General features: G+C 46.2%; 2 protein-coding genes across 9 annotated transcripts in view; one reads left to right on the top strand and one right to left on the bottom strand.

The window, feature by feature from the left end:
• The window catches only part of NCDN (neurochondrin), a 42,273-nt gene extending 27,112 nt beyond the window's left edge, over positions 1–15,161 (bottom strand). The window contains exons 1-5 of one of the 7 annotated variants that reach the window (XM_063954445.1): positions 15,003–15,160; positions 14,840–14,899; positions 13,719–13,861; positions 13,249–13,380; positions 613–1,611 (exon numbers count right to left, since the gene is read on the bottom strand). In XM_063954445.1, the coding sequence (XP_063810515.1) occupies positions 613–1,611; positions 13,249–13,368 (1,119 nt within the window). In that variant the 5' untranslated portion in view covers positions 13,369–13,380; positions 13,719–13,861; positions 14,840–14,899; positions 15,003–15,160. Of the gene's footprint in view, positions 1–612; positions 1,612–13,248; positions 13,381–13,718; positions 13,862–14,589; positions 14,816–14,839 lie in introns of those variants that run through there. The other 6 variants (XM_063954451.1, XM_063954444.1, XM_063954448.1 and 3 more) reach the window with 6 other exon arrangements.
• Positions 15,162–15,177: 16 nt separating this feature from the next.
• KIAA0319L (KIAA0319 like) overlaps positions 15,178–15,414 on the top strand; it is a 295,721-nt gene continuing 295,484 nt past the window's right edge. For both annotated transcript variants that reach the window (XM_063954443.1, XM_063954442.1), the window contains exon 1: positions 15,178–15,298. The gene's annotated coding sequence lies outside the window, so the exon portion shown is untranslated. The remainder of the gene's footprint in view (positions 15,299–15,414) is intronic.

Below are 15,414 nucleotides of genomic sequence, written 5' to 3'. Positions count from 1 at the left end.
GGAAAAGGTTCCGGCCTATTCAGTCCCGAGCATTTTTATTCGGCAAGTCGGGGAATTCGACTTGTCGAATAGTACGTGAATTGGCGGTATAGCTGCCGATTCGCGTACTTCTGAGGGAAACGGGGCCAAATTCGACAGGTTTAGGCCCCGTTTCCGACCATCTCAATTCTACTTTTAAAAAAGTCGAACTGAGATGAGGGACCTGATAGGAGGAGAGGGAGAAGAGCTGTGGGCAGACGAGGGAGAGCCGCGGGCAGATGGGGGACAGCAGCGCTACAGCACAGCGCTGCAGGAGGATGGGTCATAGCCACCGCTCACGGCAGCGTCCACCCGGCTCCAGCAAGTGAGGTCCCGCTTGCTGGAGCCGGGTGGAAGCTGCCGTGAGGTCTGGCGGCTGTGCCACATCCTCCTGCAGAGCTGCTGTCCCCTGTCTGCCCGCGGCTCTCCCCCCTCTCTGGTCCCTCATCTCAATTCGACTTTTTTAAAGTCGAATTGAGATGGGCATTGCATAGCCCTTGTCGGATCCATTCCGTCAAATGCATATCGGAATAAATCCAACCTTAATTGAATATACCCCTATGAATTAACTAGAATGCACACAACACTGATTACCTGCTGCAAGTAGAACATGACTGCTCCACAGGCCTCCTGCATTACTTGGAGGAGCTGCAACTTCTGTTCTTCTCTGAGCATTGGACGACCCTCCTCTTTTGTACACTCCTGAATACCCATCTCAACCAGGGCATAACATGCTGTGGCAACAGCCTGTCTTGAATCAAGTGGTTCAGGGTCTTCCAGTGCCATCCTGATCTCCACACAAGCCAGGTTTACCAGTAAACACAAGAATCTTGCCCTTTCTGCTTTACCTTCAACAATGATCCAAGATGAGCCGTAAATGTGAGAAAGGCATGCACCAAGCTTTAATGCTGGATCTCGCTGGGAAATGCTAAGCTTATTACTCAGAACTTTAAGTAAACCTTTGCATAGATGTTTAAGGCAGTCTGTGCCCCACAAGGTTTCAAGCAAAACTGGTGAAGGTGGAAGGAAAATAGGAAGGATTTCTACTAGGTGGAATTTACGGCTGTCCTCTTCATTGTTAAACTCTTCACTGAGTCTAACCAAGAGGCACTGACATTCTCTGTTGCTTTTCTTCCAACATTTGTCTGGCAAGAAGGTGAGCAAAGAGGTGAGAATTGGAAGGGCATTTTTCCAGCCATGATTGTGATTCAAATAAGCCTGACACAAGGAAGATACAGTGCCACCAGACACCAAGTGTTTTACTCCCTGTGGGGATGTCATGATGCCAACAAGACATTGGTAAGCATCTTCTACCATGGCAATCAAGTCTTTGCTGTCTGGAGTGCATGAGGTAAGCAAAGTTTCATTAAGAATAGGAATTTTATTAAGAACCTGCGGATGTGCAGCTAGAGAGGGATCTGTGCAGAAACAAGCTAACAGAGTCAGCCCCAGGCTTCGAAACAAGTGGTCTGGACACCCTTCAGGTGTAGTCTTTGAAAACAAGAGGCGGTTTGGAAAAGTGAAACCAACTGCATTGAAAATCCTGCGCCTTGTTTCAGCATCCAGTTCCCCAGCTCGTGCACACTTCGTGACCTGAGAACAGACATTAAAAACAATTATTTTGTTACTGAAAAAAAGAGTTGTGAAACAAAATACTAATTTATCATCTACTTTACCATTGTCACCTCCCAAGTAATCCAGCAGCATAAAACAGGAACTATAGTCAGAGGATATGTACAGTAGGTCCTAACAGCTTAGAGATAGTAACATGTTTATACAATCATTTAACACATACATATAAAACATGCTCATTATTTTAAAAGGAAACTTGCAAGATTCTTAATATCGAAGAGTAATTATCACTAAAAAGTTTTAGGCGGCATGGAAAAATAACTAAGGACCAGATTCAATTAGTCGTGCTAATTACCACTGGCTTGTAACAGTCACCAGGGCTATTCAGTTGCAGCTAGCAGTAGGCCACGACAAACATGTGGGCTGGACTTAACGCAGATTTCTATTTGAACTTGAGGGTGGCTCGAACAGAAATACGTGGTAGGTAGAGCTTTAAACCCAAATAGCGGATGTCGCAAACGTGTTAACCTATAGCTTCAGGCACTTATCCCAGAATCTGTGTGTTAATGCGCATTAGCCGCGAATTTAATATGCAAGGAAAAGGGTTTGTAATTGAATAGCTCTGGGCATATAAATAAAAGGCTACAAGCACTTATTACGAAGGCTAATTGAATCTGGCTTTAAGTATGCAAATACATTTTAAAAATAGTTACTTAAATGTCCTCTTTGACTGTATTTTTCTTATAAAATTTGGAAAGTGCTGAATCCAACAGCCAGTAGAAACATTCACCTTTAAACACTTATATATCAGACACCGTAGGGGAAACTGAAAATTCCAATTGCTTTAAAATATGTTTTGATATACCTAAGAGTAGATTAACTACTAACTGATGGTTTATAAAGCCACCAATGAACAGAGAAATTGCCCATTGGCTTTCAACCAGCAACTGTATTTAATAACAAAAAAGCCTTATTTATAATATCTATTGAGGTTTAAAATCCATTGGTTAAAGCTGTAGATCATTGCTGAACAACTAGTGACCTAGGGAGTCTATTCAAGAAGCAGTGAAAAGAGTAGCGAAGTGAGCAAGTGGAGAAGTTGCCCATGGTAACCAATCAGCTTTCAAGTAATTTATCAAGTGCTTTCTATAAAATTATACGTACAGGGGGTCACACACTGGAGGATAGGTTGGTATAGGACCCCCCAAGGCACTAATCGTTCAGTGCTCCAATCCACCTCAGGGGTGAGCCTCACTGAGGGAGGCCCACAGACCCAGATACATTGCTGAAGGGAAGGCTGGCAGCAGGGGGATCCAAGCTGGACAGAGATCACCAAGCAACTACGCAGGCCCATGGTGCCACACAGCTGGTTATATCTGGTGTGAGGCCTGGAGGCAAGGCAGAGTAATTCGGATGCTCTGCTTCCCCCATGGTGCGGCTGCTGGAGGGAGGGAGGGTGAAATGGAAGCCCTACTCTCATGCATTATATAGGACTGTTAAATATAACTTGCTGGTCCAGAAAACAGGCAGTCGCTGACATATGCGCAGAGGTATTTCCTGTAGGTCAATTGTGTAAAAGGAGATTTATGGTAAGACTTACCATGGTTAAATCTCTTTCTGCGAGGTACACTGGATTCCACAGGAAATAACATAGGGGTGTAGAGTTGGATCTTGATCCGAGGTACCAACAGGCTAAAGCTTTGACTGTTCCCAAGATGCACTGCACTGCCTCCTCTATATCCCCGCCTCCAGGCACTGGAGCTCAGTTTTGTTAACCAGTCCAATGCAGTAGCAGGTAAAAGAGACGGTAGATGTTAGCCACATAGAACCACATTCTCACTACAGGAGAAGGTACCAGCGGCTAACGCTACACAAACCAAAAGAAGCTGTGCGTCAGGGTGGGCGCCCTGTGGAATCCAGTGTACCTCGCAGAAAATAGGATTTTAATTACCTACCGGTAAATCCTTTTCTCATAGTCCGTAAAAGATGCTGCGGTCCACATTAGTACCATGGGGATGTACCAAAGCTCCCAGTACGGGAGGGAGAGCGCGGAGGCTCCTGCAGAACTGATTGGCCTCTGAGGACCTAAAGTTTGGTCAAAGTATCGAACTTGCAGAACTTAGCTAACGTGTTCGATCCTGACCAAGTAGCCGCTCGGCAAAGTTGTAAAGCCGAGACACCCCGGGCAGCCGCCCAGGAAGAACCCACTTATGAGTAGAGTGGGCCTTAACAGATTTTGGACACGAGCAGACAAACAATGGTAAATGCTCGATCATTCCTGGAGATAATTATGTTTCAGGTGCTGGAAAGGGGGAGGGGTCACAGACAAACAGACAGACAGAGAGGGGATGGGTTGCAAATCCCACCACTACATTTCCCTTCAGCACACTAAAAAATTACCTGTAACCATACCTGAAGCTATCTGGTTTTGGATTTTGGACACGGCAAGCCACTGGCACCACAATAGGTTGGTTGATAAGAAAAGCCGACAACCTTCGGAAGAAATTGCTGACGCGTCCTGAGCTCAGCTCTATCTTCATGGAAAATCAAGTAGGGGCTCTTGCAGGACAATGCCCCCAATTCCAACACACGTCTAGCAGATGCCAATAGTGTGACCGCCTTCCAAGTGAGAAACTTGACCTCAACCTCCTGTAAAGGTTCAAACCAATTCGACTGCAGGAACTGCAACACCACATTAAGATCCCAAGGTGCCGTAGGAGGCACAAAGGGAGGCTGGATGTGCAGAACCCCTTTCAAGAAAGTCTGAACCTCAGGAAGGACAGCCAATTGTTTCTGAAAGAAAATTGACAAGGCCGAAATCTGGACTATGATGGAGCCCAAACGTAGGCCCACATCCAACCGCCCCAGTTGAAACTCCACCGCAGGAAACTTCTTGGATTCACACCAAGACACGTACTTTTTCCAAATTCGATGGTAGTGTCTAGACGTTACTCCTTTCCTAGCCTGTATCAGGGTAGGAATAACCTTGTTCGGAATGCCCTTCTGAGCTAAGATCTGGCGTTAAACCTCCATGCCGACAAACATGAACGTGGTAAGTCTTGATAAGCGAAAGGTCCCTGTTGCAGAAGGTCCTCTTGAAGAGTAAGAGGCCTCGAATCTACCAGCAGTAACTCCAGATGATCCTCGTACCAAGCCCTTCTTGGCCAATCCGGAGCAATGAGGATCATCTGAACTCTTGTTCTTTTGATTATTTTGAGAATCTTTGGGATGAGCGGAAGTGGAGGGAACACATACACTGACTTGAACACCCACGGAGTTACCAGGGCATCCACCGCCACTGCCTGTGGGTCCCTCAACCTGGAACAGTACCTCTGAAGCTTCTTGTTGAGGCGGGAGGCCATCATGTCTATTTGAGGTACGCCCCAAAGACTTGTCACCTCTGTGAACACCTCTGGATGGAGGCCCCATTCTCCTGGATGGACATCGTGTCTGCTGTGGAAGTCCGCTTCCCAGTTGTCCACTCCCGGAATGAAGATTGCTGACAGCGCCACTGCGTGCTTTTCCGCCCAGAGGATGATTCTGGTTACCTCTGACATTGCAGCTCTGCTCTTCGTTCCGCCTTGTCGGTTTATGTAGGCCACTGTCGTTACATTGTCAGACTGAACCTGAATGGCCTGATCTTTCAGAAGATGTGCCGCTTGCAGAAGACTGTTGTACACGGCCCTTAGTGCCAGAATATTTATCAGAAGGATGGATTCCAGACTTTACCACCTTCGTTGGAAGTTTTCCCCTTGGGTGACTGCTCGCCAACCTGTGAGACTTGCATCCGTGGTTAGGAGGATCCAATTCTGAATCCCAAACCTTCGGCCCTCTAGTAGGTGAGAAGTTTGCAGCCACCAGAGGAGGGATATTCTGACTTTCGGTGACAGACGTATCCTCTGGTGCATGTGAAGATGTGATCCCGACCATTTGTCCAGGAGATCCAGCTGGAAAGACTGTAAATGAAATCTACCGTACTGTAGAGCCTCGCACTGATGAACCGATACCCGGCTTCTGGACATCCCGGACCATTGCTTGTATCACCAACGCTTTCTCCTCCGGTAAAAACACTCTGTACTTCCGTGTCGAGGATCATCCCCAGGAAGGACAGTCTCCTTGTCGGATCCAAATGCGACTTTGGAATATTCAGGATCCATCCATGATCCTGGAGTAGTTGAGTTGAGAGAGCAATGCTCTGTAACAGCTTCTCCCTGGAAGACGCTTTTATCAGCAGATCGTCCAAATAAGGAATTATGTTCACACCCTGCTTGCGGAGGAGTACCATCGTCTCCGCCATGACCTTGGTGAACACTCTCATTGCCGTGGAACTGATAGCGACAGTCCAGCAGCTCAAATCTGAGATAAGCCTGGTGAGGCGGTCAGATCGGAATATGAAGGTACGCATCCTTGATATCCAGGGATACTAGAACACCCTCCTCCAGACCTGAGATCATCGCTCTCAGAGACTCCATCTTGAATTTGAATTCCCTCAAATAAGGGTTCAACGACTTTAGATTCAATATTGGCCTGACCGAACCATCCGGTTTCGGTACTACAAACAGGTTTGAGTAATAACCCTTGTTTGTTAAATAAGGTGGAACTGGAATAACAACATTTGACTTTAGCAATTTTTGAATGGCTTCCTGTAGCATAGCACTTTCTGTCAGCAAAGCTGGTAAGCCTGATTTGAAGAATCTGCGAGGTGGGAGTTCTTGAAACTCCAGTCTGTACCCCTGGGTAACAATATCTTGTAGCCAGGGGTCTAGGCCTGATGACGCCCAGACATGACTGAAATTCCTTAATCTTGCTCCCACCTGCCCGATCTCTAGGCTGGGAGGTCCACCGTCATGTCGAAGATTTTGGAGGATGCAGAACCAGGTTTCTATTCCTGTGAACCTGTTGGTGCAGGTTTTCTGGATTTCCCCCGACCTCCTCTAAAGAAAGAGAAAGGGGGTTTGGACTATTTAACTTTCGCAGTCCGAAAGGACTGCATTGTAGACGTAGGATAAGATTTTCTAGTAGGTGGTGTAGCTGAGGGAAGGAATGTTGACTTACCCGCAGTTGCCGTCGAGATCCACGCATCTAACGCTTCCCCAAACAGAGCCTGACCTGTGAAGGGTAGGTTCTCCACACTCTTCTTGGATTCAGCATCCGCAAACCATTGGCGCCACCAGAGTCCCCTGCGTGCCGTGGAAAAAGCCATGGAAAAAACAGTCGCATTGAGATGGCCATGGTCCTTCATGGCCTCCACCACGAAACCTGCAGAGCCCTGTATGTGACATAAGAACAATTCAATGTCACTTCTATCCATAGAATCTAATTCCTCTAGTAATGTGCCTGACCACTTTACTATGGCTTTAGAAATCCAAGCAGAAGCAATAGTAGGCCTTAAAGCTACGCCAGTAGCTGTGTATAATGATTTGAGTGTAGTCCCAATCTTACGGTCAGCCAGCTCTTTTAAAGCGGTGGACCCTGGGACAGGTAAAACCACTTTTTTAGACAACCTAGACACAGAAGCGTCTACTACAGGCGGGATTTCCCACTTTTTCAATGCTCCTCAGGGAAAGGAAAAGTAATGAGAACCCTTTTTGGGATCTGGAATTTTTTCTCTGGGTTTTCCCTGGATTTTTCAAACAATACGTTTAATTCCTTAGACGCAGGGAATGTAATAGAGGATTTCTTATTAACAGTAAAGTAAGTCACCTCTGCTGGCTCACGTACCTTATCAGTAATGTGTAAATTGTCCCTAATAGCCTCAATCATGAGTTGCACCCCCTTAGCAAGGGATGCATCTCCCCCCTGTATATCCCCATCACTGTCCCCTGTATCAGAGCCGGTATCCATGACAACTTGCATTATCTTGGCAAGAGCACGCCTCCTAGTGTAAATTATTGGGGTCTTTGAAGAGGTAGTGGGAGTAGAACACAAAACCTCAGACTTTCTCAAAACCTGTGTTTCAGTCTCATTTTGAGCCATCCGAGATGAAATCTGGGATATCATTCCCCTAATAGAATCCACCCATGGGGGTTTGGATTCAGAAGGCTGAGACAGTATATTACAGTCCTGAGTACAAAGAATACTCTTCAGGAGAAGATACACACTCTGCAGCACAGGATACAGAGTTCTTAGACATGTTTATGTGAGCAATACAAATACACACACAAAGAAAAATGTAGACACAGTTTCCACCAGAGTACCTTCAGAGAGACACAGAGTATAAGGAGCCAGCCACACAGTGCCTCAGTAGGCAGTTTATACAGTCAACAGCCGGCACTTCCTGAATAACCTTAATAGATTAAACAGCTAATATCTCACTCTCCCCCCGTCTATAACACCCTGGTACCGCATGAGGTAAGCTGGAGTTATGTGGAAGGCAGCGCTCCCTATCAGCGTCTCTTCAGTGTGATCTGTAGGGAGAAAATGGCGCTGGTGAGTGCTGGATCCGCTCTGAGGAAGAAGCCCCGCCCCCTGTAATGCCCCTTTCAGTGTTTATACTGGCCTGAGGTGATTTGGCTGCCAACAGTGGGATTAGCTCCTGTTAGCATCTGTGACCAGTGTAGGGTATGTGCGCTGGCCCAGGGCGCCCCTCTCAGTGCCGGACTACAAGTACCGCTGAGCCCGATGGAGTGCAGCCTGTCGGAGCTGCGCTCCTACCCCTGTGCAGCCATTTCCCGACGCTGACCCGCTTACCGGGGCGCCAGCGTCATACTCACCACTCCATATTCTGGCTCTGTTAGGGATTGGCGGCTGTGCCGCCAGAGTGAGCAGTCGCCTTGCGGGCTTGCGATCAGCACCCTCAGGAGCTCAGTGTCCTGTCAGCGGAGATAGAGAACCATTAACCTCTAGGGTTGGTTCCTACTCCCCCCTAAGTCCCACGAAGCAGGGAGGGCTGTTGCCAGCAGCCTCCCTGTACCTAACGCTATTAAAAAAAAAAAACAATAAAACTTCCTAGGAGCTCCCCTAACTATGACCGGCTCCACCGGGCACATTTTGTAAACTGAGTCTGGTAGGAGGGGCATAGAGGGAGGAGCCAGCCCACACTATTAAACTCTTAAAGTGCCCATGGCTCCCAAGGGACCCGTCTATACCCCATGGTACTAATGTGGACCCCCGCATCCTCTAGGATGTAAGAGAAAGATTTAACCATAGTAAGTCTTACCATAAATCTCCTTTTCTGCAGTGGGGTACACTGGGATTCCACAGAAAATAACATCGGGGATGTCCTAAAGAAGTTCCTCATGGGAGGGGATGCACTGTAGCGAGCACAAGAACCCGGCGTCCAAAGGAGACATCCTGGGAGGCAGAAGTATCAAAGGCATAGAACCTGATGAACGTGTTCACTGAGGACCACGTAGCCGCTTTGCACAAATGTTCTAGGAACGCGCCACGGCAGGCCACCCAAGAAGGTCCAACAGACCGAGTAGAATGGGCCTTGATAGCAGCAGGAGCTGGAAGTCCAGGCTGCGCATAAGCTTGTGCAATCACCACTCTAATCCATCTTGCCAAAGTTTGTTTATTCGCAGGCCAGCCACGTTTGGGAAACCAAAAAAGACAAAAGAGAGAACCAGATCTCCTAAGGGAGGTGGTTCCCTTCACATAGATACGGAGAGCCCGTACCACATCCAAAAGACCGCTCTTTGGAAAACAAACCAGGAGAGATAAAGGCCGGAACCACAATCTCTTGGTTAAGGTGGAAGACGGCACCACCTTAGGTAGATAACCAGGGTGAGAGTTCTGAGAACCACACGGTCACTGTGAAAAATCAGAAAGGGTGACTAACAGGATAAGGCATTCAAGTCTGAAACCCTTCTAGCAGAGGCAATAGCCAGCAAAAATAAAACCTTAAGCGTAAGCCATTTAAGGTCCACAGACCCAAGAGGTTCAAATGGAGACACTTGTAGGGCATTCAGAACAGACAAATCCCATGGAGCCACAGGAGGGACATAGGGATGTTGAATCCTTAAACACCCTGAGTGAAAGTGTGAATGTCAGGAAGAGACACAATCTTTCTCTGAAACCACACCGACAAGGCAGAAATATGAACCTTGAGGGAGGACAGATGAAGACCTTGGAGGTCGAAAGGAACGAAAGGATGTACTTTTAGCCTTCGTAGCCGAAGGATTAGTACTTGGTAGACTTGCAGTTTTAGCAGACGCTAAATCAGCAACAATCTTGTTCAAGTCTTACCCAAATAGGATGTCTCCCTTAAAAAGGATCACCTCCAAGGTCTTTTTAGAGTCCAGGTCTACTGACCAGGACCGCAACCACAGAATCCAGCGAGCCAGAATGGACGTAGTAGACGCTTTGGCCGCCAGAACACCGGCATCAGAAGCCACCTCCTAAATGTAATTAGAGGCTGTGGTAATATATGAAAGACAATGTCTGGCATTATCAGAAAAATCCAGAGGTAGCTCTGCCTCAACAGCTTGAACCCAGGCTTCAATACCTTTTGCAGCCCAAGAAGTAGCTATAGTGGGTCTATGTACAGCACCCGCCAGAGTGTAAATAGACTTCAAGCAACCCTCCACGCGCTTATCCGTCGGTTCCTTCAGAGAGAAGACGGTAATGACAGGCAGAGTAGAAGACACCACAAGACGAGCAACATGCGAGACCACCAGTGGCAGTGTTTCCCAATTCTTACTTAACTCTGCAGAGAGGGGATAACGAGCTAGCATCTTTTTGGACAGGGAGGATTTCTTTCATGGAGACTCCCAGGATTCTGGACGTATGTCAACCAAATGGTCAGAATGTGGCAAAACTAATTTAGTAACCTTCTGACGTTTAAACTTATCAGGTTTCTTAGACGTATCTTATCAGTTTCATCCTCAATTTTTTTTTATCACTTCTCCCAGAGGAAGACCCTAACGGGGTTGAAACGCGTTGGGCCACAGACATTCATCCCTAAAAACCTCCCTAATACGAGTACTGGAAGACATGCTAAGGAAAGAGAGAGTGCAGGGAGACCCGGTCACGTGACCCGGCGATGCGGAAGCAAGCAGGCGTTACCAAGCGGCCACCGGGAGAGAGACCGAGAGCTGGAGCAGAGCCGCGGCGTACAGCGGAAAGCGGCATTGGGCGAGTCTCCGTATGCGGCGGGGATTCTGCAGACAACAGCTCGGAGGAGCGCTGGCTGCAATCTCCCTGGCCCTTGACGGTGTTTCTCCCCCGAATCCACCAGGCTTCAATGGGGCGCCTGTACCGAGGCGCACCACTGGAGACTGAGGTAGGGGTGAGGAACGAGTCCGGAGGTACATACTTGTTCACTCCCTGCAAATCCTACCACACTGCCCAGCACTACACGGACTCTGCTACCATCTTTACCTATAGCGCTGTTTTATTATATCGCATGCGGGACGCAGCATGCAAAAAGACTGTACCCTTGTACAGGAGATTTATTGATCCATTAACTGAAGGACATTGTGCATTTTTTTTTTTTTTTTTTCTCATTTTTCCTTTTTGGATTTTTACATTGTTGAATTTTTTCTCTACTAAGTATATATGGACTTTATTGACAGTTTCATCATTAAGTGCACTATTTAATTGTTTCAATCAAGGAATTTTTATCCGGTGAAACCATATCTTCATCAATAAAAACATAGTTTTTGAATATATCCGAACTAGTGTATATCTTCAAACACACATTTGCTCAATAGCTGGCACCCTATCCTATTCACTGATTATCATTATACCATATTTACCAACAGGTATCATACATTGTCAGTTTAAATACATGGTAAAATTAATATATTCACCAACACACAGTCCAGGATTGAGCGTAGTGCTTTAATTCCCTACTGCAACTGTTCTAATAGGTTGGTCACCTATAAAAGTACAGCAGCTTGTCCGAGTAAGGAGAGATGCCGTGCGCAGACCCCCCCCCCCCCTTAAAATTTCCCAAAATAGGATGTCTCCCTTAAAAAGGATCGCCTCCAAGGTCTTTTTAGAGTCCAGGACTACTGACCAGGACCGCAACCAGAGGATCCAGAGAGCCAGAATGGACGTAGTAGACACTTTGGCTGCCAGAACACCGGCATCAGTAGCCGCCTCCTAAATGTAATGAGAGGCTGTGGTAATATATGAAAGACACTGTCTGGCATTATCAGAAAAATCCAGAGGTAGCTCTGCCTCAACAGCTTGAACCCAGGCTTCAATACCTTTTGCAGCCCAAGAAGTAGCTATAGTGGGTCTATGTACAGTACCTGCCAGAGTGTAAATAGACTTCAAGCAACCATCCACGCGCTTATCCGTCGGTTCCTTCAGAGAGAAGACGGTAGTGACAGGCAGAGTAGAAGACACCACAAGACGAGCAACATGCGAGTCCACCGGTGGTAGTGTTTCCCAATTCTTACTTAACTCTGCAGAGAGGGGATAACGAGCTAGCATCTTTTAGGACAGGGAGAATTTCTTCCCTGGAGACTCCCAGGATTCTGGACGTATGTCAACCAAATGGTCAGAATGTGGCAAAACTAATTTAGTAACCTTCTGACGTTTAAACTTATCAGGTTTCTTAGACGTATCTGATCAGTTTCATCCTCAATCTGAAGAATCAGTTTGATAGCCTCCAATAGGTCAGGAACAACAACCTGTGTTGTAGATTCCTCATCAGAAGCATCTGCATCAGTGTCTCATGGGTCATTATATACCCCATCTTCATCGGATGAAGTATCTGAAAACATGAGTGGATTGTGAGGAAGAAATAGCCCACTTAGATGACATCTTGGTCCTAGGAGGGCGAGGGTTAGGCTTTTGTTTAACCAAAGACTGATTTAATTGCTTTAACCGAGTAGACAGAGTATCCTCCCATGGCGGATTAACTACAGGGACAATATGGGGCTGTAATGGCACAGGAGGTCCCACAGGGGGCGTAAGTCTCGTTACTAGCGTACTCAGTAAATTAGAAAAAGCAGCCCAAGGTGGGTCTTGGTGTGCCACCGCTGCTTCAGACTGACTGAGGGGTACAGAACCCCCGTTACCCAGACCCTCAGCTGGAATATTTTCCTCAGATAAATCCGCGGCGTCAGCACTGCATGATGCAGGATCAGCCACGGATCTCCCGCCCTGTGTCGCAGACATTATATGGAAACGTAGCCTTAGGGCGTAACAGTACAATATAGCCAGACACAGTACCTGACAAAAAAACCCTGTGGAGTGTGACTGCCAATACAGAACACAAGCAGAGGATTTAAGTAGTATATGGTGACTGAAATACACAGAGAAAAAAACAAACAAACACTATATATATTGGCCCTGACACACTTAGCCCCCTCAGGGTACAGAATATAGTGCTAGCAAGACGTGATACACGGAATGGAACCCACACGCCAGCTATAGGCACACACAGTCACATGTACAATGCAGAAATTATTACACACAACAATAAGACTGCACTGGACTAGTAATACTATGTATGTATACAGATATAACAATGCACAGTAAACACTGGATGTATATCACAGAATACTTGTACTAAATATTCGTGGACACCCAAAGAGGGAGAATCACCTACCTTGCCGGTATACCGGCAGCGGTATGGTGTCCCAGTCGGGATCCCGGCGTCAGTATTGTGACATCCGGGATCCCGACAAGCAGTATGGTGACCGTATACCAAACTTTAGGTTACATTAGAATCTTCTTTGCTATGTCCGTATCAAATCTTACCAGCAGTAGAGCTGCAAACTGCTCACTATCACTCTTTGCTGCTTTCAGAACTTCCAAGCATCGGTCTAAGGTGGAATTCTGGGTGCTCTCATCTGTTGCGGTCTCTGCTCTTGTGGCCATTATGTAAAGTAACTGGAGAGAGAAAAATAACAAAGTTTAACAAATTGGACTAAGCATACATATGAATTACTATCAATTTCTTGTAAAAAAAAAAAAAAGTCCCCATAGACTTTCTAGATGCGCAACTTAAAACTTAACATATTGGGTGGAATTAAAAATGTTTGAAAAGTTGGTTGTGTCTCTGTTTTTTCCTGTCTATTAGATAGGAAAAAACAGACTCCCAACTGACTTTTCAAACATTTGAATCTCCCCCATTGTATATACAGATGTATCCTCATTCATCCATATTTTTTTTATCAATGATGTATGGGCCCCATTAGGCTCTCCTGGATAAAATCAGTCATACTTACAGTATTTCTTGATTTAGCAGCTGTGTTGCATCATAGCTGAATATATTGTACTGGTTATTTAGGATTAGAAAGACCCATAACAAAGTCAGTCATAACTTGGTACCATACACACACGTCCTGATTTGAATTGCTATTCGGAAAATCTGTGGACCAAACACAACCTTAAATATTAGAAAGTAATAGACAAATATAAACCATAGCTTATATTTTACCAATCACTAAACAGGTAGCAAAGTAGTCTATTCATATTTCAGGTGAAACATTTGAGTAATAAAAAGAACAATAAATAGATGACACCACACCAAAGTTTCTCAGGAATTCAAAACATCAGACAGATAGAAAGAGCACAATAGACTATAAAACAGGATTCACAGTTGTAAATTGCTGGGAGTGTATACTGCTGTACCTGTACAGCAAACATCAATAGTAATATACAAGCAAGACTATTACACACACCACAGATTTTGCAATGTAAAAATGAACTTGGCAACAAGTCGTTTCAAAAATACCAAGTTTCAAGCTTTATTCAGACATTGTCGGCAGGAGATGCCACCTTGGTTTAAGGGAGGGCATTCACGCAATTGTCAAACTATACAGAAGGTGGATACCCAGTTGTACGATTAGTGTGTGTAATATATATATATATATATATATATATAGTAGGAGAGTTGTGCGGCACTCAGGTAGATGGAAACAGAATCACCACTGTCCATGTATTTCAACGTTTCAATTTTACTACGAAAATTGTTATCAGGATAAAATCCTGATGACAATTTTCGTAGTAAAATTGAAACGTTGAAATACACGGACAGTGGTGATTCTGTTTCCATCTACCTGAGTGCCGCACATCGCTCCTACTACATTTACCTACTGGAAAGTGAGGGCACCAGGGAACTTTGCACGAGTTATTGGAGTGCCGGACCCTTTGATAGATATATATATATATATATATATATATATATATATATATATATATATTAAAATAGGTCTTCTTATGCAATAATCCCGATCATAGCACAGCCTGTGCTGCTTGCATGCTATATACTGCATTACCATTTCCTGCAACACTCTGCACAAGACATGCTTTTTATAGACACCTATAGTAAGCGACATAGACGCACCGCGTGTGGCGACGTCACGCCACGGAAGGCTGTACTGTTACTGTATCAGCAGTACGATTTCTACGGAGCAAAGAAATCACATTGGAAGGAGTTACTGTCTGTGTCTATATACCGGGGGATTCCCGATACCGCCACCCTCTCCACGAACGTGACACCCAGATACCCCGCTACTCGTGTTCCAGGCTTCGGCCGCACATCACCACCTTCCGCCGCACAGCCAATCAGCCACCGCCGCTCACATCCGGGACAGCTGTCATGGTAACTGACGCCGCCACGGTGGGCAGGAGAGAGGAGGGCCGACCATCCGGGCAAGCCAGCACTTCCGGGAGAGGGAGGGGGCGTGGTAACGGAGAGGGGGAGGGGTTACGGGCTGAGCCTAGGAGGACAGCGACAGGGACCGCATACACCAGGCGCCTGAGCCAGTCCGTGCACGGGTGACATGTATGTGACACTATGCAGGTATGTATGCCAGCCACACGCACGTGCCAGCCACATATTTGTCTGTTGTATCTGCATTGCTGATGGCAGAGACAGCTGTCATGACATAGCTGGTGTGCCCGAGTGTAACCTGCCTA

This window comes from Pseudophryne corroboree, chromosome 2 (genome assembly GCF_028390025.1).
Source record: "Pseudophryne corroboree isolate aPseCor3 chromosome 2, aPseCor3.hap2, whole genome shotgun sequence".
Lineage (NCBI taxonomy): Eukaryota > Metazoa > Chordata > Amphibia > Anura > Myobatrachidae > Pseudophryne > Pseudophryne corroboree.
The sequence above is the reverse complement of the archived record's forward strand: the minus strand, read 5'-3'. Positions and strand labels throughout refer to the sequence as shown.